The following is a 24,808-nucleotide window of genomic DNA, read 5'->3' as shown; positions in this document are numbered from 1 at the left end:
TGGATTCCCCAGGAGATAGGGGCAGGTTCCTGCTTCGTATGGTCCCCTCTTCAGACCTCCCAGAGCCTGACTGGGAAAGTGAGGTCTCTTCCAGAGACCCAAGACCTTGGCCTCACACCCACCACCCCCCCACTCCCTGCCCTCTTTCCGCCCGGGAGAGGTGCCTCCTCTTGTCACTGTGGGGGTGGAGGGCAGTGAGTGGGGAGTCCTGATCCTACCCAGCAGGCTTTCTCCCTAATCTTTTCAAGCCAAAGGCCATTCAATTCCCATAAAGGTCTAGGCTCTTGCAGCTCCAAAGGCAGGAGGAGGACACGCGTCCTCTCAGCCCTCCATGGTCTCCTCTCTTTGCTGAGCGCTGTGGGCCCCGTGTCTCACTGCTGAGCAGCGTCAGCCTGGGGACGGCCCTGCATCCTGGCCCTTTGCTGCCTCTGGAGGGTTGTGATGCCAGGCCCATGAACGGCACGCAGGCTGGAGGATCATGGGTCAGGTCCTCCCTTGGAAGGGACGCACGTCCTAATGCTTGACCTCTGTTGCCTTACAACCTTGAGCCAGGACTAAGGGAGCATGTGCATCATCTAAGGAACCCATTTCAGGATCCAATTCAAGAGCTGGTCTTGCTCTCTGTCTGCCTCGCTCTCCCCTCTCCCTTTCGCTCTTTTCCTGTTTGGCACTGACAAGCCTCTGAGGCAGGGGATCTGCTTGAAAGGGAACACAGAGAACGTCAAGGCAAATGAGGCCGAGTGGCCCCCAGGGGCCAGGGTTTGCCTTCTCAGCTGGGTGTTTGCTCTGCTCACCCAGGACAGATGAATATGGGAGCCATGTGCTTCTTCTAGGAGGAGGAGAAAGGGTGGCTGTACCATCGCAGGGCTCGGGGTAGGGGGCGGGAGGGGGGAGCTTTTAAGTATTTCTCTCAAGAAGCCCCTGCAATTAATTGCTTGTGGATCTAAAAACATGGCTGGAAATGCTACCAACCATTGAAAGCAATCTGAGGACAGAGCAGAGAAGGAGACCCCTGGAAAGGACAGAGCGCTTCCTCACGGGCTCCCCTGCTCCCCCAACTCTTGCTGGCTGGTGACCTGACATCTACTGAGCGCTTGCTCTATGCCAGCAGACACTTCATAAGAGCCCCACACGAACTAAACCATTCAATCTTCACAACAACTCGAGGAGGTAAGGACTCAGAGGACGAAAAGTGAGATGCTGAGATGTCGTGGCAGGACAGCTGCCACCCAGGCCCTTCCATCACCATCTGTCAGCTGCGAGGAGTTAGCTCCCCGAGCTCTTGCCCCACACTGTCGCTAAGGGCAGAGGAGAATGAATTTGTCACCCCATCCTTCCCGCCGCTGACCACACTCCCCTCCCCACCAACCCCCCAAACCTTACTCCGGGCCCGAAGCTGCCCCAAGGCGTGGAGTCTGTTTTGAAATCTTGTGTTTTGTCTTAAAATTCAGGCAGGTTACTACGTGGTATGTCCACGTTTACTTCTGGACTTGCCCCCTACGGACACATGGCAACAACAGGCTCAGGATGACAGACCAGGCACGGGCCTAGCAGACCAGAGCTGCCCTGCATCTCTGGAGGATGAAGTCCGGGCCAGCAGGGGGGACAGCAGAGGAGCTGCTCCCCCCCGGCCCCCCACCCCAGCCTGAGCTCCCAGGCCCCACTCTCCCCCAGCTCGAGCTCTGACCAGGAACACGCACGGGGCTTCCCCCGCAGGGTGTCCCCGCTCCGTGTCACTCCACACACCGCGGGAGGCTGGCCGGCACCCTTGGGTGGACAGCCTCCTGACTTGTCACCCGTAGCCTCTCCATGAATCCTCCCTGCTCTTGGAGCTGGGAACCCCAGCCAGGCCCAGGCACCGAGGGGTCTCTCTGCATCAGGCGGTGGGAACCATTCTGCAGTTCTAACGATATTGAACCGTTGACTCCAGGCAAATATCCACATTTTATCTAGTGACTGGTATGCCCCCAACCTTCTGTCACTTATATCCACACCTAAGCACCCTGCTTTTTTGGGAAGTGTTATAGTACCGGGGTTATGAGCATAGGGGTTCTGGGGACTGAGAGGGGATGCCAGGCAGTAGCAGTGTCCACAGGACTGTGCACGTGGCTCATCACATGGTCACTGGCAGTCACTTGTGTCCCCAGAGCCCTGGACCGCAAGCCCCATGTAGCTGTCTCCCCCTTGTCTGTGTGGCCAAGAGCCAGAAATTGGAGAAATGGTTCAAGGATCCTCAGCCCGCTGTGCAGAGACATGTGTCCATGCTGGGAGGAGCCATGTTCTGCCAGCACTTGCTCTCCAGGGTCACCAGATGACAGGGACCTTCCAAGTCACTGCTCCTTAGGGGCAGGGGACTATGGCATGGGCAGGGGGCTGGGGGAGAGGGTTGGTATGTCCCTTTAGAGCCAGAGGCTGCTGACTCCACAGAGGGAAAGTCAACCGTATGCCTCTGTTTGGATACAAAAACAGAAGCCACTTGAAGTGCTTTAAACTCTTCTGGCCATTTCAGACACTTTTCTTTATTTGACCCAGTAGAAACATTACTTATGTCGAATCAAAACACATGCTGATAAGCAATTCAAGTCATCACAGTGACTTATATCTTGCTAGCATGCTCCTTTAAAGAATGCTGTCAAGACGGCATCTTTGGATTACCATTTCATACACTAACCCTTCACTGCCTCCTCTACGGGGGGGGTGGCACGGGGGTGTGGTTTTGTCTGAGCAGCTGTGTCAGTAGCGAGCTGGCCTTGGAGGGCACAGCCCTGCACAGCTGCAGGGTGGCAGGCTCCGGGTAGATCCGTCAACACACATGCAGTTTGGACCGATATTCCTTTCTCACCTTGCTAAGACAATGTGTGCATCTGTAGAATGGGCATAGTAACATCTTACCAACAGGGGTGCTGTAGGGCGCAAGTTCAGCACACGGCCTTGGCCAGCGCTTAGTGGCTGTGGTTTGTATGTTTACTGCCCAAAGTCCTACAGTTACTAAGATACGGGCCAGGGGGTTGGCTCTTAGCTCCTGTGCTCTGCTATTTTTTAATTTTTTTATATTGTAAAATAAAACTACAGAAAAATGCATAAATCCATGCAGTTTAATAAGTACGTGTAAAACTGATACCTGTGTGCCCACTGCCGAGGCCAAGGAAAAGCCCTGAATGCCACCCCGCCCCTCCCTTCCGTCTGGGGCCCTCCCTGCTGGCCAGGGGTCTCCCTGTCCCTCGCTCCAGGCAGAGCCAGAATGGCTCCCTGGAAAGAAAACTTGAGCATGAGCCACGTTCCCCACAGCACAGTACTCGGGAGCTTCAGAAGGTCCCTAAGGACAGCTCCCCCATCCCGCTCCCCACACAGAGATGGGGGTGGCTCAGCTCCCCACGGGCTCCTTTTTCAACTACACAGAGTGACGAGCTTGCCTAGGAAGCCACCGTCCAATTCTCCTTTGTTTCCATCCCCTGGAAACATCCTTCCTGTCCATCCTTCCTGACTGGCAACCAAGCTCTGCTGGATTTCTTTGCTCCCAGTGCCTCCAGGCTCAGTTCCCTGGCCCCAGCACCACCCTTGCGGAGAAGGCAATGGCAACCCACTCCAGTACTCTTGCCTGGAAAATCCCATGGACGGAGGAGCCTGGTAGGCTGCAGTCCATGAGGTTGCTAAGAGTCGGACATGACTGAAGTGACTTAGCAGCAACAGCAGCACCACCACCACCCTTGCAGAGAGAGGCAATGGGTAACTGCCAGGTATCCTGGCAGACTGCCTAGATTCAGGTACTATGTCCAGCAAGGATTTGTGCTCCTGGCCCTTAGAGTACTAATTCTTGAGTTAGGTTTAATCTTATTTTTGACTTTGGTCTCAAGAACAAAGTTTATCTCAGGATAAGACTGTTCATTGTGAAAAGTTTCCCCTTCATTCTCCCATTTAGTATCAACAAAGCACCTCTGTGGATGGCCAGAGCAGTGGGAGGCACCAGGCCCAGTCCCTAACATTTGGACGTGGGGTTTTCTGGGTGGGGTGGCAGTGGTGGGTGATCTTATCAAGGGCCACCCCAGCCCCTGGCCCAGTGCATAGCCCTCAGCAACCACTCAGCTGCAGGAGTTCTTGGGCCCCTGGAGCTGGGGACCCTGGGTAACAACCTATAGCTGGATCAGAACCTTGCTTATACAAATGGGGCTTTGAGGGATTCTTCAGGAAGTAATCCTGAGACCTCAGTATGACATATCCTTCTGTTCATGACCCATCCTGGTGGTCTGCAGTATGTCTGTAAACGCACTGCTCTACAGACAACGTCAGCTATCTGGGCACAACTACGCAGCCCTGGGTAGTAAACACCAGCGAGAGACGCCTGTGTTACATGGAGTGGAGGAGGCTTGCCAGGCTCGCCCGCTGACCCAGAGACATCTGAGTATCCATGTTACAGTATTTGTCCCTCCTCACCCCAGGCACACCTAATCATCACTCAGGCAGGTCCATATACATATAGGCCCTTTCAAGAAGCAAATCCTTGAACTGTAGCAAATGTTTAGTAAAAGTGTTATGAATTAAACTTGAGTTATACAAGGCTGTGTTTCTTGGCATTAAAAGGGAAAATTGAAGAATTCCGATTAACAAAGGTATTTTGGCAATAACCAATAACCAGCAAAAATTCTGAATTCTTACTATATCTGGTCCTGAATTTCAACAGCTGAAAAGCAAAAGTTTAGAGGCAGAGAGAAGAGGTATTGTGTCCAGATGCAAAACTACTTTCCTATGAAAGTACAGAAAGCACTATGATAGATTTTCTAAAAATCTACGGGAACTGGGAAAACTATTCAAAATGAATCAGGTGAATTGCATTCATTATTCCCCCTCGATTGTCTTCTTGTTAATTTGGCAAATGAGAAAATTAAATTACCTTTTTGATGAATTAAAAGTATCTTGTTAATATTTCTAACCTTTTACAAAGTTAAGACCAAGCCAAATCAAAGACAGATGGAGCAATCACATCCCATCTCGTCAGTGTACCACAGAAGGCATCAGGAGCTGCTTTCCACTGGAGACAGAACTTGGTTCACAACACGTCAAACCTTCAAACTGACTTGGGTGGGGGTGGGTAATCAAGACAGAAATACGACAGTGTTTAGAATGGCAAGTTCGATGTTGGCCTGGAAAGTCACTACAGAACTGCAGTGTGTAGCAGTTAAGAGCTAGTAAGTCTTATTCTTCCCACCATCAATGCATTCAGGTGTGTTTGGGCAAATGTGCATATGAAGTCAAGTCTAAAGTAAAGGAGCGGCAGAGAAACGGCAGGAGCAGGAGGGAATGGAATGCTGAAGACACGGAGATGAGGGCATGGCTGGAAAAAAGAGATGAGTTGGTGACAGCAGGGGTGAGAGGTGGGAAAGACAGGAAATGGGAAGGAGGAGCCAGGGCCATCCAAGCGGGATCTGTAAGCCAAGATAAGGAATTTGGACTTCATCCTAAGAGCAATGGAGGACCTCTGAGGGACTTTAAATAGGGAAGTGACAAGGATTGGACATGCATTTTAGAGACTGTGCCTGCATTAAGGAGAAGAGATGAGAGGGAAGAGCAGTCAGGAAGGCATTACAGGTAAAAATGAGAACATATACTATCCTTCCATGTCCACGTTTCTGAAATCCTATACCAAAATCTGAAATCATATAATAAAGTGAAATATCAGATGGAAATGACAAATTGTAATTTTTGATAAATTTGGTGACAAATTTTATCCAATGGAACTTGACTATGGGATCAAAATCCCTGTGTCTCGGGCAATTTCTGCAACACTGTCTAGCATCTGTCTAAAGTAGAAGAGATTTAGGATGTGATGGTCATGTATATTACTAACCTTTCAAAGCACTTTTGGATCAAATAGGTTTTCTTTGTTAGGGATAATGAATTTTTATGTCTCTTGATATTTCTGGGAAACAAGTAATAGCCCAAGACCTAGGAATCTTCATAATCTCTAGATCTTGATACATGGTTGAATTCATGGCTTATTTTTGCTGGAAAAAAAAACCTGTTTTTCTTAATAGGAGGAACTTATCCTAACTAGGTAGCTTGATTTTTTTTTTTTATCCTATCCTGAAAGATCGAAGAATGTTGGGAAAGAAAATGACTGAAGGTTATCCCAGCAAAAGTTAATGAGTTTGTAGAATTTTGGAGCTTGGGATTGAAGGTTTTTCTTTGGTCAAGAAAAATATAGCATTCATTTCAGTTTTTCCCCCCCTTAAACTTGAGGGCACAGTGTGTTCTGATTCACACTATTATCTATGTTATGTAAATAATTATGAGATATGTTCTAGGAATAGCTGATAAGAATGATTAAAAATGCTGTCTCTAGCTTCCTTAATGTTTTAAAAATCATTCTGCTTTCAATTTTTCAATTACCATAATAAATCTCTCTTATTCCTGAAGGAAATCATGGGAGAGGAAATTCAGTTGGCTTTCCTTTGAGAAGGGAGATAAACCAAGACTTCCAAGACAATCTATCACTTAAAAGACATCCAGAAAAATAAAAGCTGTCTTGAGCTATCTACTTTGTCAATTTTCTCCAAAACTCCAATTTAAACTTTGAATAATACAGTCAGTCTGCTTCAAATAAGATTAACTAGATAGATTCTAACTGGATAGATTCTCTGCAGGCACAGCTTCAGGCAAACTCATTTTTCCCTTTTCTGACGTCTTAGTCTAACCTCAAAGTGCCAGACCCGGGCATCCTGACAGTCTTGACTGGAAGGTGTCTGCTCTCCTTGGTTAGTGCCTGGAAGCCTGGCTTCAGTGATTTCCTGCCTCTGAGAGCTGGACATGCAATAGCACCATCAATATTGATCCTCTGACCTGAACACTGGAGGCAGTTAGGAGGGATGTGGCAGTTTTAGAAAGAAAACTCAAGGCTGGAACACCTCCATATTGGTGGGTTGGTTTGCTTTTCCTGTATTTTAATCCAACATTTATTGAACAGCTACATGCATGCACTGTGTCAGTAACATGGGAAGTTTAAAACATATGTAAGGACCATCTCTAAAACTTCCCTAGAAGTTTTTAACAGCTGGGGAGATGAGACACATATTAAGCAGTAAGACTGTGTTTGCAAATGAAAAGCAAAGCAGACTTTTGGAGCATGGAGCAGGCAGACAGGTGCCTTTCAAAGGTCAAAGAGGTGGGGAGGAAACAGATGATGGAGTTACAGAGGAAGGCTTCGGAGGCAGACGACAGAAGAGAAAACAGCAACCCAAGCCAAAACACAGAGGCCCGAGAGCAGTTAGTACAGTCCGTCTAGGGTTTCTCTCTGTAGGAGCAAGAGTGACCAGACAGGGAGCAGGACAGGAGATCACACTGGGAAGGAAGGCTTGGGCTGTACTGTGATAAACCGTGTTTCCTGCCCAGGAGCCTGATCTAACATATCAGCAATGGGATGTCATCTAGGGCTTTCAGTGAGAGGGTGGCATTCACTTCATACATGTTTTTTTTTTTTTTAATTAAAAATGACTTTTAAGTTAAAAATGAAAAAAGAAGATGACAAAAATGAGGATGCTCTTACACCAGACGCTAATGTCTTTCTTAGAGCTAGGAAGCTCTTCCTTCAACGCTGTCCAACATGCTAGTAAAAGAACCAGATGGAGAAGTGTCTGTCCTGTGCTGCGTAAAGGAATCTCAGGATTCTTTCTCTGGTGGTCCCTGAGTCTCGGGAGCAAGCAGCTTAATGAGCTTTGGGAGTCAGGAGACACAGAAAAACACAGCAACAACGGCTTTGACAGGCCACACACACATGGCAGGTGACATAAAACAGCTGAGCCATCTCAGCTGCAGCTGCCTGTCCCCACCGCTGGATCCCCAGACCCACAAAGTTCCCAGGAATCACCCTCTCCAGGTCTGCCCAGCCCCCCTGAAATTTGGATAGAGTCAAGATTGGAAAGTCAGTGACCGGCTCAAGTTCACTCAATCGGGCAGAATAAGAACCGGAAGCTCTTGTGTGCTTTCCTTAAACATCAAGGGTCCTTATCCGATGTGAATCTCCCATTTTTATTTTCCACACTTTCAACTCAATTTTGGAGTTCAACGTCTCAGCTACACTTTCCAGATCCTTCTCTTCCTGTGAACCCTCTAAAGGGGACCACAGGGACTGGGAGCAGGGGTCCAGGCCCGGTAGGTGAGCAGGTTACCCACAGGTTAGGTTATCAGGGTACTGGGTGGCAAGTTAAGAAACAAAGAAGCAGAACAACCAGAGGCAGGCAGTTAGGTCTGAGGACCTGCTCCGTGGAGCTTTGCATTAATTACAGGCACAAAATTGGCAAAATACACTTGCCATCAGCTATTGCGGCAAGGGGATAGGGCTGGAAGGCTAAGGAAGAGGCTTCATGGCCTTTGGCTGTGTAGGAAGGGATTGTTGTCCATGCTTTGGCTTCGTACGGACACTTTTCACCTCCACTTTCAAGCAGGAACTGACTTTTCATGTTAAGTACATTAAACTCTATCCCCATTTTTTGTCTGATGGGGATTCTTTTGAGCTGAAGATCAGCTCCTGAGCTGCGTTTGGATCACATTACTGTGGCATGGAGGAAGTGGCTGGGTACCAAAGAGAAAGCAATTGCCAAAGAGAACACAGAAATAGGCACAGCAGGCTTGGGCTGGAGAGGCAACAGCAACCTCGCAGGGCCCAGTGTGGGGAGGCAGAGGCCAGGAAATAGTTGGGACGGGACATCACACACAGGAGCTGTGCTGTGAGCACCTGTATGAGCCAAGACCAGGATTCAGAAATAAGGACGAAGGAGACAGCTGGTGGAGAGGACGCACACACGGGGAAGAGGATGCAGACAGGACCGGGATGATGCCCTTGTCCATTCGGGCTAAGAGTCACCACCCATTCCCAGTGGGGAAGAATTCCAGGTTCATACCCACAACCCCTCATTCAATCCTTCTTAAGTTCAGAGCCAACTTCACCTGTGGCCCAGGGCACCCACTCCGCATTTGTGGTGACCCTGCCACGCTCCCTGCTCCGGGCTCCCACTTCTTTTCCCAGCAGAAATCCTGTTTTTCCCCCTTCAGGAGCCTTCTTCCAAACTGTTTCGCAGGACTTTACAGGGCACTTTCATTTGTAATCTGAATATCCCTACTTCCAGGAAGGTTAAGTTCACTTTTCTTCCAGAAGTACCTGGAAGGAGTCATGGGGGTTTGCTTCAGAAAAGCCCCCATACTTTTTAGAGACCCCCCCCCACCCCTGAACAGGCCCAGCTGCCCACACTGCTGCCCAGCCCCGCTGGGTCACCACTCCACTCCACTCGCGTTCCCCTGGACCACAGCCCTCCTGTCTCTGGAGCCCACTTTGCTCCTGGGGAAGGGTAGGTGGGGAGACAAATTGGCTCAGGCAGGTGCAGGCTCTCCCTGCCCTGTCTGTATTCACAGGGATTTCCTCGCAGGACTCCTGCAGTTTTTCCCTGCAGTCTGATTTCTTTTGGGGACACCCAGTCCAAGCCGAAATATTTGAATATATATCGCTCTCCAGCTCCTATAGAGCTCCTGCTCTATCAGGCGCATCAAGAGGAATGACTGCACACTGGTCTGAGTGGCAGTTAAGAACCTTCCAAAGTTCTATGGCAGTTAAGAGGGGAGTCTGCCTGGAGCATCATAGCTGACCTCTGGGTCAACGGTCATGAGTTCTAAGCTCCTCAGCTCTGGTCTTGGATTAAAAAAAAATGCCCTTTTCCATGCATGTAACAAACCTCATATAATTTTCATTTCCAAGTATTGTGTTCAGTCATACCCAGTACGTTGTTTTGCTATTTTCACATAAAATACCGAGTTAAGGAATGCCAGGAAATTCTCTCTGCCACACTTGGATTGGCTAGACCTTTAGTCTAGGTTCCCAGAGTTGACACGCCCAAGGGGGGCAGCACTGTTGGGCTAATGAGGATCATTTCTGCATGGGGTGACACAGGGCCAGCAGGGAGAGGTTGTGAGCAAAGGGGAAAGTTGACTGGGCAGGGATCAGAACATCAACAAGGACCGCAAAGGGCTCAGAGTTCTGATACACCTGCATAAGGGCAGGAAAAGCATGCGATTTTATCTTTTTATGAGGGACACTGATGTGCAGTTTTCTTTTTGTATTAGTTTTGGTATCAGGTTAATACCAGCATCATAATATGAGTTGGAAAGTGTTTATTTATGTTCTGTTTTCTAGAAAAGATTGTATAGAGTTGGTGTTAATTCTTCATGCATTTGGTTGAATTCTGCCATGAAATCATCAAGGCCTGGAGATTTTCTTTTTGGGGAGTTAAAATTTTTATGAGTTCAACTTCTTTATTTAGTTACAAGGCTATTTGAATTATCGATTTCATTTGGGTGACGTTTGATAGTTTGAGCTTTAATGTATGTATGTATAATTACATATAACATTATATTAGTTTCAGATTGCAATATAATGATTTGATATTTGTATATATTGTGGCATTATCACAACACCTGTCACTATACAGAGTTACAAATACCTTGTATGATGAGAACTTGTTAAATTTACTCTCTTGGCAACTTTTAAATATGCAATACCTTATTATTACTATGGAGAAGGAAATGGCAACCCACTCCAGTATTCTTGTCTGGAGAATCCCATGGGTAGAGGAGCCTGGCAGGCTACAGTTCATGGGGTCACAAGAGTTGAAAACAGCTTAGTGACTAAACCACCACATTATTATTAACTAGAGTTAGCATGCTGCACGTTACCGTCCCTTAACTTACTCATCGTATAACTGAAGATCTGTGCCTTTTGACCTTCACATATTTTGCCCACCCTTCGCCTTTGGCAACCACCAATCTAGTCTCTGCTTTGTGGGGGTGGGGGGGGTGGTTTCATTGCTATTGCTGCTATTTTAGGCTCCACATATTTGTCTTTGTCTGACTTATTTCACTTAACAAAATGCCTTCAAGGTCCATCAATGGGGTCACAAATAGCAAGACTTCTTTCCTCTTTACAGCTGAGTAATATTCCATTGTGTGTGTGTAACTTCTTCATTCATTCACCTACAATAGACACTTAGGTCATTTCCATATCTTGGCTATCATAAATAATGCTGCAATGAACATAGGGGTACATCTATCTTTTTGAGTTGGTATCTTTGTTTTCTTCACATATAAATACTCAGAAGTGGAACTGGTGGATCATTAAAAAAAATTTTTTTAGCAATCTCTAAACTGTCTGGGCTTCTCTGGTTCCATTCTTTCCATGCCTCTGGCTAGGGCATTGGCTCTGCTCCTCTCAACACGGAGCTTCCTTCACTGAGTCAAAGCTGCTGTCCAGTTGTTCTGTGTCCCAGCCACTGGGACAAGGCAGAGACTCTGGAGTCTTTTAAAGACATGGCTTGGAAGCTGCTCAAATTGCCCCTCACATCCTGTTGTCAGAACTGAGTCTTTTAGCCACACCTGTCTGCAGAGACTAAGGAATCTATTCTCCAGCTCCGTGTCCATACGTCCAGCTAAAACTTGGGGTGTTCTGTTAGTAAAGGAGAACAGGCATGCAAACACAGGGGCAGGGGTTCACAACCAGTTAGTGACATGAATATTCAGGCGTTCAGCTTTACAAGACAATGCCAAATTGTTTTTCAGGATGGTTAAATCAATTTATACCCATCAGCAGGACAAAAATTTCCATTAATACACATCCCAACAATAGCTGATACCACCAAATGTCTTATATATTTATTTTTAACCCATTTAACAGGTATATAATATTTCATTATGATCTTAAGTTGCAGGTCCTTGATGCCTAATGAAGGTGAATGTCAATATTTTCCCTTTAGTGAAATAAATTAGTTGTTCAAATCTTTTGCCCATTCCTTCCCACCCTAGCCCCAACATGTTTTGTTTTTGTTTTTTGTAGGAGATTTTTAATTTCGTATAAAATTTTAAATACTGATCATTTGTCAGTTATGTGTTGTAAATATCGTCTGCTTTTAGGGCCTCTCCTTTCACTTTATGATGTCTTTTGTTTAACCTAAGCCCTTAACTTCAACAACATAATTTTGAATATTCTGCAGTTTGAGCTCTAAGTCTTGTTTAAGATGAATTTCCCTACTCAAAGGTTGTAAAAATGCTCTTTCATTTCCTTCTAGAATTTTAACTTTAGTTAAGCTATTAAAATATCTAGAATCAATTTTTTGTAAGGTATGAGATAGAAATCCAATCTGGCCTGTCTTTCCTGTGGATGTGAAGTGTCACTTTTACCACTTAACTTTCTATGGAGGTGTGAGTCCTCTTATCAGCGCCACACAGATCCACTGACGGATACTCCATCCTTGCATCCAGTGAAACAACGTTCTACTTTACCATAGACTCCTAATGAGTTTTGAGATCTGGTAGGTCAAGTCTTCTCAAGCATATTCTGGCTACTTTTTTTTTTTCTTTTGCTGTTTTTTTCCCTACATTCTATTCTTTTAGAATAAATTGTCAAATTTCTCCAACAAAATGTCAGTTTGGATTTCAGCAAACATTGCAAATAATGTACAAATAAACTGGTGGAAATTGATATATTTACAATATTAACAAATTTACAATCTTTACAAAAGTACTGATATCTTTATAACACTGAATCTCTCTATTGAGTATCTTTTCATTTAAGTAATCTTTAATGTCTTTCAATAACATTTTAACATATTCTCTGAAAAGGTCTCTGTATACAGTACAATCTAGATAGCATATTCAAAAGCAGAGACATTACTTTGCCAACAAAGGTCCGTCTAGTCAAGGCTATGGTTTTTCCTGTGGTCATGTATGGATGTGAGAGTTGGACTGTAAAGAAGGCTGAGCGCCGAAGAATTGATGCTTTTGAACTGTGGTGTTGGAAAAGACTCTTGAGAGTCCCTTGGACTGCAAGGAGATCCAACCAGTCCACTCTGAAGGAGATCAGCCCTGGGATTTCTTTGGGAGGAATGATGCTAAGGCTGAAACTCCAGTACTTTGGCCACCTCATGTGAAGAGTTGACTCATTGGAAAAGACTCTGATGCTGGGAGGGATTGGGAGCAGGAGGAGAAGGGGACGACAGAGGATGAGATGGCTGGATGGCATCACTGACTCAATGGACGTGAGTCTGAGTGAACTCTGGGAGTTGGTGATGGACAGGGAGACCTGGTGTGCTGCGATTCATGGAGTCGCAAAGAGTCGGACACAACTGGGCGACTGAACTGAACTGAACTGATAGTTTGTAAAATTTATTCCTAGGTATGCTTTTTTTGTTGTTATTAATTTGGTTTCACTTTTAAAACTATTAGGTAGTTAAAATAGGAAACAGGAGTCCAAAATGGCAGTGGCTAAAAAGACAAGGAAGAGAAAAGCCCACGAAAATAGAACAAAGGAAGGTCCGAGGACTGGAGTGAGGACATCAGGTAGAATAAACAACACTCCTGGCTAGCCCAATTTACGTAGGGCAGGCCCAGGGGGAGAAAAAACATATACAAAGAGGAGCCAAAGGGCTGGGGTTCTCTCTCCTGCATGCTGGCGCGCTCCCCCACTCTCTTTACGTCTTTGGGTTGACATGCTCTCATGCCTCGAGGATGGGTCTTCCTGCTATTTTCTAAATAAAATAGAGCTGTAACACAGAGCTGTAACACTGATTTGTCTAAGAGCTATAACATGGTCTGAGACCTGAGAACTATAACATGGCCTATCCAAGACCCGAGAGCTGTGACACGCTGAGGGCTTTAATGTCTGTCACTCCAAATCTTTGTTGTGATGAGACCGAACTGAGAAGCATACACTCTCCTGACAAAACTATAATTTCTAACTTGTGATAGAAATTGTGTAGAAGTGAAACTGACTTTTGAATATTAATTCTAAACTTGGTTACCTCTGCTGCTGCTGCTGCTAAGTCGCTTCAGTCGTGTCAGACTCTGTGCGATCCCTACCAGGCTCCCCAGTCCCTGGGATTCTCCAGGCAAGAACACTGGAGTGGGTTGCCATTTCCTTCTCCAATGCATGAAAGTGGAAAGTGAAAGTGAAGTCGCTCAGTCGTGTCCAACTCTCAGCGACCCCATGGACTGCAGCCTACCAGGCTCCTCCGTCCATGGGATTGTCCAGGCAAGAGTATTGGAGTGGGTTGCCATTGCCATCCATGGTCACCTCTATTATTGATTAATATAATTTGTAGGTTGTTGGGCGTTTTTATGTACACAACCTGATGTGAATAATGACATTATTCTAACGTGTGATTTTCTAATTACTCTAGTGTGTCATATTCTAATTCCTTTCTAACCCTTATATTCTTTGTTTCTTCTTCTTGTTTTATAGCTCTGGCGAGAATCATGAGAACAGTGGAATGGGTATAGTGGAATTGGGCACCATTTTCTTACTCTTGATTTTCAAAGAAATGCTTTTAATGTTTCACCCTTATGCCATTAGGTTAGGTTTTGAGTGGATAACCTTAATCATAATAAGAGCATTCCCTTATATTTCTTACCTTGAATTTACGAAGAGTTTCTTTTTTTCTTTAATTGTGAATATGTGTGGAATTTTACCAAATGTACTCTGTGCCCCTACTGAAGTGTTAAGTGAAGTTTTTCTGTGTTAATGTGATGAACTATGTTTAGAGTTTTGCTTCTTTTTTTTTTTAAATGGTAACCATTCCTGTATCTGTAGAATAACCCCTACTTGGTCAGAATGTAGTATTTATTTTTCATATTACTGGATCTAGTATACTCTTATCATCATGTCTAAGATTTTTTTTCCATGTAGATAAATGAGTGATGTCATTCCATAATTGTAATTTATTATACAGTACTTGTCTGACTTTGGTGTCATAGTTCTCTGGCTCTTAGAGACAAGTTGAATGACATTCCCCTAGTTTTCTGTTTTCTGGAACAGTTTATATAATATGAAATTGCTGTCCTTGTAGACAATAATGAAAATTCTGGAGTTTCAGGAAAAAAGTTCCAGTCTACCAATATGTGCCACAAGCACTGAAGTTTTCTTAACCAGCATATTAAATATTATATTTAAAATACGATAGTTTTGGAGAAGGAAATGGCAACCCACTCCAGTTTTCTTGCCTGGAGAATTCCATGGACAGAGCTCTGAGCCTGGTGCACTACAATCCATGGAGTCACAAAGAGTCAGACATGACTGAACAACTAAGCACAAGGTAGTTTTAGACAGTATAAACTGTAGTGGCTCTCCAGTTTACTGTAACTTTATTGAAAGAGCTTTTGATTTTTGGCATCCAAATGAGGAACATGAAGGTAGTCCACTGGAGAAAGTTCCAGTGAGCCTGGTACATGCAAATGATAATGCTGGTAGCTGTTTCACTTGGGTTGAACAGACTACAAAAACCATCATCAGAATCTTCTCTAGTCTCAGTATATGCATATTCATGTGCTTTAACAACATCCAGACCCTGTCCAGATAGTCTTTTTATTGTCATGCAATTTCTATTTTCTTTTTCATAGGCTTTGATCCTCTCCAAAATAAGTCTCAGTCTTTGATCTCCCATCAATCATTGTGCCCATCTGTCCAATTTTTTTACCTTGTTTATTGTAGCCAAGTGTTGATGTCTTGTATTGGACACTGCTTAAGTTTGCAACAAATGTCTGAATTATTGCTTGTAGGATAGAATTTTTGTTTATGGGTGATTTACAACAAATTTAGATCTCTTTTGTGATTCAGTTTTGAAAATCATATTCCCAGAATGAAATTTTAAAAAATAACTTTATGGAAGTATAGCTGATTCAAATGTTGTGTTAGTTTCAAATATACAGCTAAGTGAATCAGTTATACATATACATATATCCATTCTTCTTGAGATTCCTTTCCCATATTGGTTATTCAGATCAGATCAGTCACTCAGTTGTGTCCGACTCTTTGTGACCCCGTGAATCGCAGCACGCCAGGCCTCCCTGTACATCACCAACTCCCAGAGTTCACTCAGACTCACGTCCATCGAGTCAGTGATGCCATCCAGCCATCTCATCCTCTGTCGTCCCCTTCTCCTCCTGCTCCCAATCCCTCCCAGCATCAGAGTCTTTTCCAATGAGTCAACTCTTCGCATGAGGTGGCCAAAGTACTGGAGTTTCAGCTTTAGCATCATTCCTTCCAAAGAAATCCCAGGGTTGAGCTCCTTCAGAACGGACTGGTTGGATCTCCTTGCAGTTCAAGGGACTCTCAAGAGTCTTCTCCAACACCACAGTTCAAAAGCATCAATTCTTCGGCGCTCAGCTTTCTTCACAGTCCAACTCTCACATCCATACATGACCACAGGAAAAACCATAGCCTTGACTAGATGAACCTTTGTTGGCAAAGTAATGTCTCTGCTTTTGAATATGCTATCTAGGTTGGTCGTAACTTTCCTTCCAAGGAGTAAGCGTCTTTTAATTTCACGGCTGCAGGCACCATCTGTAGTGGTTTTGGAGCCCAGAAAAAAAAAGTCACCCACTGTTTCCACTGTTTCCCCATCTATTTCCCATGAAGTGGTGGGACCGGATGCCATGATCTTCGTTTTCTGAATGTTGAGCTTTAAGCCAACTTTTTCACGCTCCACTTTCACTTTCATCAAGAGGCTTTTGAGTTCCTCTTCACTTTCTGCCACAAGAGTGGTGTCATCTGCATATCTTAGGTTATTGATATTTCTCCTGGCAATCTTGATTCCAGTTTGTGTTTCTTTCAGTCCAGCGTTTCTCATGATGTACTCTGCATATAAGTTAAATAAAGAGGGTGACAATATACAGCCTTGACGAACTCCTTTTCCTATTTGGAACCAGTCTGTTGTTCCATGTCCAGTTCTAACTGTTGCTTCCTGACCTGCATACAGATTTCTCAAGAGGCAGATCAGGTGGTCTGGTGTTCCCATCTCTTGAAGAATTTTCCACAGTTTTATTGTGATCCACATAGTCAAAGGCTTTGGCATAGTCAATAAAGCAGAAATAGATGTTTTTCTGGAACTCTCTTGCTTTTTCTATGATCCAGCAGATGTTGGCAATTTGATCTCTGGTTCCTCTGCCTTTTCTAAAACCAGCTTGAACATCAGGAAGTTCACGGTTCACATATTGCTGAAGCCTGGCTTGGAGAATTTTGAGCATTACTTTACTAGCATGTGAGATGAGCTATTACAGAATATTAAGTAGAGTTCTTTGTGCTGCACAGTAGGTCCTTGTTAGTTATGTATTTTATATATAGTGGTGTGTATATATAGTGGTGTTAAACTCCTAACTTTTCACTTCCCTCCCACATTTCCCTTTGATAACCATAAGTTTGACTTCAAGATCTCTGAGTCATTTCTGTTTGTAAATAACTGCATTTTATCTTTTTTATTAGATTCCACATATAAGTGATATCATATAATTTTCTTCGTCTGACTTCACTTAGTATGATAACCTCTAGGTTCATCCATGTTGCTGCAAATGGCATTAATTCATTCTGCAATGGCACCCCACTCCAGTACTCCTGCCTGGAGAATCCCATGGACGGAGGAGCCTGGTGGGCTGCAGTCCATGGGGTCGCTGAGGGTCGGACACAACTGAGCGACTTCACTTTCACTTTTCACTTTCATGCATTGGAGAAGGAAATGACAACCCACTCCAGTGTTCTTGCCTGAAGAATCCCAGGGGTGGGGGAGCCTGGTGGGCTGCTGTCTATGGGGTCACACAGTCGGACACGACTGAAGCACCTTAGCAGCAGCAGCAGTATAACATTGTATATATGTATGACATCTTTATCCGTTCCACTGTAGATGAATATTTAGGTTGCTTTCATGTGCTGTTTACTATAAACAATGCTGCAGTGAACACTGGGGTGCATGTATCTTTCTGAAAGGTTTTCTTCAGATATATGCCTAGGAGTGGGATTGCTGGATCATATGATGGTTCTATATTTAGATTTTTAAGGAACCTCCACACTGTTCTCTATAATGGTTGTACCAATTTACATTCCCACCAACAGCGTAGGTGGGAATGCACCTACATTTGCTCCGCACTCTCTCCAGCATTTACTGTTTGTAGATTTTTGGATTATGGCTATTCTGACCTGTGTGAGGTGATAACTTCATTGTAGTTTTAATTTGAATTGCTCTAACAATTGGGGTCGCAAAGAGTTGGACACGACTGAGTGACTGAACTGAACTGAAAAATTAGTGAGGAGGAGCTTTTTTTCATGTGCTTTTTGGCCTTCTGTATATCTTCTTTGAGGAAATGTCTATTTAGATCTGCTCATTTTTTGATTGGGCTGTTTGGCTTTTTTTTATATTAAGCTAATGAGCTTTCTGTATATTTTGGTGATTAATCCCTTGCCAGTTGTTTTGTTTGCAAATATTTTCTGCCAGTCTGTGGGTGGTTTTTTCACTTTGTTTATGGTTTCTTTTGCTGTACAAAAGCTTTTACATTTTAGTTAGGTCCCATTTGCTTATTTTTGCTTTTATGTTCATTAGGAGGTGGATCAAAAAAGGTCTTGCTTCAGTTTATATCAGAGAGTGTTCTGCCTATGTTTTCTTTTAAGAGTTTTACAGTATCTGGTCTTTATTTCGGTCTTTAATCCATTTTTAGCTTATTTTTGTGTATGATGGTAGGGAATATTCTAATTTCATTTTTTTTTACATATATCTGTCCAGGTTTTCCAGCATCACTTATTGAAGAAACTGTCTTTTCTCCACTGTGTATTACTGCCTTTGCAATAGATTAGTTGATCACAGGTGCACAGATTTATCTCTGGACTGTCTATCCTGTTCCATTGATCTATATTTCTGTTTTTGTGCCAGTATCATACTGTTAAAAAAAAAATGAAACCATTCCCTCTAAGATCAGGAACAAGCCAAGGATGTCCACTCTTGCCACTTTTACTCAACACAGTTTCAAAAGTCCTAGACACGGCAATCAGAAGAAAAAGAGATGAAAAAGAAGTAAAACTGTCATTGTTTGCAGATGATATGATACTATCCATGGAAAATTCTAAAGATGCTATCAGAAAACTACTAGAGCTCATCAACTGATTTGGTTAAGTTGCAGGATACAAAATGAATACACAGAAATCACTTGCATTTCTATACATTAACAACAAAAGATTAGAAAGAGAAATTAAATAAATAATCTCATTTACCAGCACATCAAAAAGAATAAAATACCTAGGAATAAACCTAAGGAGGCAAAAGACCTGAACTCAGGAAACTATAAGCTGCTGATGAAAGAAATCAAAGATGATATACACAGATGGAGAGATATACCATGTTCTTGTATTGAAATAATCAATACTGTCAAAACGACTACATTACCCAAAGCAATCTACAGATTCAATGTAATTCCTATTAAATTACCAATGGCATTTTTCACAGAACTAGAATTTAAAAATTTTAAATTTGTATGAAAACACAAAGACCCTGAACAGCCAAAGTCATCTTGAGAAAGAAAAACAGTGCTGAAGGATTCAGATACCTGACTTGAGACTACACTACAAAACTACAAAAGGAGATCTTTGAACTATCCTTGAATAATCCTTTCACTAACAGAACTTTTCTCCAGGCCAGATGAAACTTCTGCCTGCTTCAGCTGAATGAAACTTCAGTTTCAGGTCAGTTCAGTTCAGTTGCTCAGCTGTGTCCGACTCTTTGCGACCCCGTGAATCGCAGCACGCCAGGCCTCCCTGTACATCACCAACTCCCAGAGTTCACCCAGACTCACGTCCATCGAGTCGGTGATGCCATCCAGCCATCTCATCCTCTGTCGTCCCCTTCTCCTCCTGCTCCCAATCCCTCCCAGCATCAGAGTCTTTTCCAATGAGTCAACTCGTCACATGATGTGGCCAAAGTACTAGAGTTTCAGCTTTAGCATCATTCCTTCCAAAAAAATCCCAGGGCTGATCTCCTTCAGAATGGACTGGTTGGATCTCCTTGCAGTCCAAGGGACTCTCAAGAGTCTTCTCCAACACCACAGTTCAAAAGCATCAATTCTTCGGTGCTCAGCCTTCTTCACAGTCCAACTCTCACATCCATACATGACCACAGGAAAAACCACAGCCTTGACTAGATGAACCTTTGTTGGCAAAGTAATGTCTCTGCTTTTGAATATGCTATCTATATAAAAGATAGATTTGCATGTCTTTCAAAGACATTATATATTGTTTACGTCTGTGGAAAAATAAAAATAAACTCAAGAACCCAACAAAATTAAAAGACACACTACTGTTATAAATTCTCAATAGCAAAAACGGAATTATATTTATATCAAATATATAGGTTGCCGATCTTGAAAATATGGTACAGTATAGGAGAAACGAACATGGACGTCGCAGGAAGATCAAGCGGGATATAATAGATATACCAAAGAAGGGAGTAGCTGGACTTAGGCTGGACTGTGATGCTAATACTGTAAATCTGGCGAGAGAGAGCTCTGCTGACGGAGCGGACAGTGTACCAGCTCAGAGCGGAGCTTCTGTTCAGTCGTCTTCTGTGAGGCCCCTGACGTCAGTAGACGGTCCGCTAACAAGCCCCGCCACACCATCCCCTGATGCAGGCACTTCTCTGGAAGACTCTTTTGCACATTTACAACTTGGTGGAGACAGCATAGTGGAAAGGAGTCATAGAGGGGAAGGAGAAGAAGAGCATGAATCACCATCTTCAGGCAGGGTACCAGCACCAGACACTTCGATTGAAGAAACCGAATCCGATGCCAGTAGTGATAGTGAGGATGTATCTGCGCTTGTTGCACAACACTCCTTGACCCAACAGAGACTTTTGGTTCCTAATCCAAGTCAGACAGTATCTGATCGATCAGTGGCAGCGGGTGGAACAGTGAGTGTCAGATCTCGAAGGCCTGATGGACAGTGCACAGTAACGGAAGTTTAAATAAAAGTTTTCAGATCCATGCTCAAGATGAAAATGGTTATCTGTAAATTTTTGCCCATGTAATATTATACTCATCCCAAGTAGTGCATTTTGGGAGTTGGGGTGGGAAGGGGTATGGGAAGGATAGACTTGTAATTAATATGTCTAACACATCTCTGTTGAGAAATTTATTTAATATAAAGAACTTGGGTGTTAATAGTTGAGAGCTGTTTAGTAATAACGCAGTTTTCTTGAGGTCTGTTTATTTTATAGTTTTTTAAAATACCTTCAGTTCTTTTGGCCAGCGTGTGTGTATTTGTGCATTAATGGTCCTCATCTGACTATTGCATTGGTTCATATTTTTCTGCATGGATTGACGTAAAACCATTACCAAAATTTGGCACCTACAAGATGTCTGGTATCATTATGAACAGAAAGCTTAAATAACGTGAGAACAAATGTGAATTTGGGGTTTTAAAATAACAACTACTTAACAGTAAAGTTACTGAAATGGAAATGTAAAGGAAACAGCTTATAACTTATGTTTCAGAATCTTGTTTGTAACACACTTCATGGCGTTCTCATAGGCTTTGCTGTCTAGTCCTTGTAGTTAAGAGGTTTCTCTTGATCCACATTTTTTTTTTTGATTACAGACTTTATAATTTAATAAATATTAGAATTTATCAAAAAAAAAACAAATATATAACTCATAGTCAATTTTCAACTGAACAAATGTTGACACTGCCTGTGGTCCACTCTAACATATGATTGAAATAATCTGTTTCTCAAAAGTGTGGTACAAAGTGCCCATAAAAGTGAAAGTGTTAGTCACTCATTCATATGCAATTCTTTGTGACCCCATGGATTGTAGCCCACCAGGCTCCTCTGTCCACTGGATTCTCTAGGCAAGGATACTGGAGTGTGTTGCAGTTCCCTTCTCCTGGGGATCTTCCTGACCCAGGAATTGAAGCCAGGTCTCCTGCATTGCAGGCAGATTCTTTACTACCGCCTCAGCCACCAGGCAGAACTTGCCCATAAAACCACGTAAGTTACATGCACACTTATGCATACTCAGTCGCTTCAGTCGTGTCCAACTCTGCAACCCTAAGGACCACAGCCTGCCAGGCTCCTTTGTCCATGGGATTATCCAGGCAAGAACACTGGAGTGGGTTGCCTTTTCCTCCTTCAGGGGATCTTCCCCACCCAGGGATTGAACTCGGGTCTCCAGTGCCTCCTGCATTGCATGCACACACCTGGCTTCATGTAATAACTGGGGAAAACTGAGTAACGTCTCTAATCCAGTTAGGGCTGAGTTTGATGTTGCACTACAGTTATGAAAGGTAACATCACTGGGGAAAGAGGGTTCACAGAACTCTATTCAACTCTATTTTTGCAACTTATTGTAAGCTTAGTTATTTCAAAAACTAAAAAGTTAGTAAGAAAACACACAGGCCTGCTGCTTGATACTTTCATGTATTAAAAATGCTTTTTGGAGGGGTCATAAAACACATAGAAAGCATGCTGCATTTACTTCTCAATTCAACTCACTATTGCTCATATTAATTAGGAATGGAGTCTTAAAAGACTTGTGTCAAAGAAGCGGTTTTCACATTTCTCTTTCTCAAACTTTGCTCTTAGAAAATCTGATCTCTGTGAAAGCAAGAATCATAGGTATTAAAAAAAAAAATCCCAGGGAGGTTAACCTACAGTTGTCTGTCATCCATCTTAACTTTACATTAGTATAATCTAGGTTTGACTGCAATTAAAGAGGTAGCAATGAATGCGATGCCCACAGACCTTCATAAAGACGATAGCTTAATCCATGAATAAGAAGGAGCATTATTGTAGCAAATTGTATTGCAGGCGTTACACTCTCAGGTTTCTAATACTAATTTAAAATCACTTGGATTCATCTGGTGCCAAAGTGTCACCATTCCATTCTGATCCCCGGAGTTCCAAAGATAATCCTGTGCTTCAACTTGAAAGCTCTCTGTCTGCTCCCAGGTGTAGAGGCATCTTTGCAGCTGACTGGAGGAGGGTTTTTTTTTTTTGTCACCTCTCCCGTCTGTGCTGCACTAAGTGTCATCTCTCCCACTATGTGGCCCTCCGTTTGTCATTTCAATGGACGGCTAGGCAGCTGTTAATAATGGGAGTCTATCCAGAAACACCATAATCAGAGACCACATTCAACAGCAGCTCAGAAAGTAGTGACTAATGTGAGGCTTTTAGAGCCTATTGAATGTCATCCTTTTCAAAGAGGAGAGTCAAAGTGACTTTGTGAAATGACACAGTTCTCTATCCACTCTTTTTTTCCCCCTGAGATATAAAAGATCCAGTTTCATTTATGTGTTTATTAAAAAAAAATCTAATAGATACTTCAAGTCATTGGGCTACTTTAAATTCCAAAAGTCTCTAATGTTTTGAAGTTGAAATGGCAGAAACATTTTTATACACTTGGTGATTTCTTTTTCTTTCATGGGTTTCCCTGGATGTCTCAGGCTGGTCAACCATATTTATGTGCCTGAAATCCTTGTGACAGACACCACAAGGATGGGAGAAGAAACTTAAGCACCAGTGGAATATCTGATGCTGCCACAGGTCTCTGAGACAGAAAGAATGAGCATGCTCTCCTGTGCCTTTGTAGGGAGGAAAAAGAGTCAGAGGGCACATGAATTGGGGCAGTATTCCAAGATGACAGGTCTTCCCACATGGTTCAGTGGGTAAAGAATACACCTGCAATGCAGGAGGTGAGGGTTAGATCCCTGGGTCAGGAAGATTCCATGAGGAGGGCATGGTAAACCCACTCCAGTATTCTTGCCTAGACAATCCCTTGGACATAGGAGCCTGGTGGGCTACAGTCCATATGGTCGCAAAGAGTTGGACACAACTGAAGTGACTTAGCATGCACGCACACATTCCAAAATAATCACCACCCACCGGGCCTCAAACTTCTATGTACACAGCAGGGGCTGACTTTGTCTTAGTTTCTTCAATCTTCCACCAAGCTTTTGTTGATTTTCATTTTCCTCACACATATACCATCTCCTTAAATTTCCGGGGAGCAGGCCATTTGGTGGAAGAAAGTTGAGTACCTCTAAAGGAATTCAAATAAATTACTTTTTTAGTACTGTCATTTACTTCATTAAAACTTGACTTTGTCTAAGTCACTTTTAGGAAAAAGAATTCTAATATTTCACACATTCCCCATATTTAGCCTATAAATACAGAATCTTATTTCCAATGACTCATCTTTGAGAAATATGTGACATTTTATAGACAGATAAACCCATGTGCACCAAAGACTAGGATCCTGATTTTAAACTCCCAGACCACACTAGTTCCCAGCTATCCCTGCAACCCTTGATTTGACCTGCATCATCTCCAGCCTCTTAACTTTGAGCAAAGGGACCACTAATGACCTTTGTTTCAGAATCTCTTGTTTCAGAGGCCAGTCACTGGCAGCTGATAAAATATAAGGAGTAGAATCCTGTTTTGGAGAAGGCAATGGCACCCCACTCCAGTACTCTGGCCTGGAAAATCCCATGGACAGAGGAGCCTGGTGGGCTGCAGTCCATGGGGTCGCTAAGAGTCGGACACGGCTGAGCGACTTCACTTTCACTCTTCACTTTCATGCATTGGAGAAGGAAACGGCAACCCACTCCAGTGTTCTTGCCTGGAGAATCCCAGGGACGGGGGAGCCTGGTGGGCTGCTGTCTATGGGATCGCACAGAGTCGGACACGACTGAAGCGACTTAGCAGCAGCAGCAGTAGCAGCAGAATCCTGTTTGACTTTTAAGAATGACAGGCAAAAATTGACACTAATGGCTCTTATCTTTGCTGGATTTCAGTTTAAAAATGTGAAGACGTGTTTCTCCGCATCTGAAGATCCGCTAACAACGGGGTCTGAATCCCTCATGATTATTATTGTACTCTGATGGTTAGAGCAGAGTAGTGAGTAAGAATCTGGGCCACAGGATGGAAACAAGTGTCACCGTGTGGCCATGCCTCCCCTGGCCCCCTGCAGAAGATGC

At 43.7% G+C, this 24,808-nt stretch overlaps 1 protein-coding gene across 1 annotated transcript in view; it reads left to right on the top strand.

The window, feature by feature from the left end:
* LOC113902087 (E3 ubiquitin-protein ligase RNF146-B-like) overlaps positions 1 to 20,824 on the top strand; it is a 50,433-nt gene extending 29,609 nt beyond the window's left edge. Inside the window, exon 3 of the mRNA XM_027557061.1 lies at positions 20,190 to 20,824. Within this exon, the coding sequence (XP_027412862.1) occupies positions 20,190 to 20,798 (609 nt within the window). The 3' untranslated portion in view covers positions 20,799 to 20,824. The remainder of the gene's footprint in view (positions 1 to 20,189) is intronic.
* The last annotated feature ends 3,984 nt before the right edge of the window (positions 20,825 to 24,808 follow it).

The sequence above is a fragment of the Bos indicus x Bos taurus genome, chromosome 12 (assembly GCF_003369695.1).
Source record: "Bos indicus x Bos taurus breed Angus x Brahman F1 hybrid chromosome 12, Bos_hybrid_MaternalHap_v2.0, whole genome shotgun sequence".
In the NCBI taxonomy this organism is placed as follows: Eukaryota; Metazoa; Chordata; class Mammalia; order Artiodactyla; family Bovidae; genus Bos; species Bos indicus x Bos taurus.
This window is presented reverse-complemented; position numbering and strand designations above follow the sequence as displayed.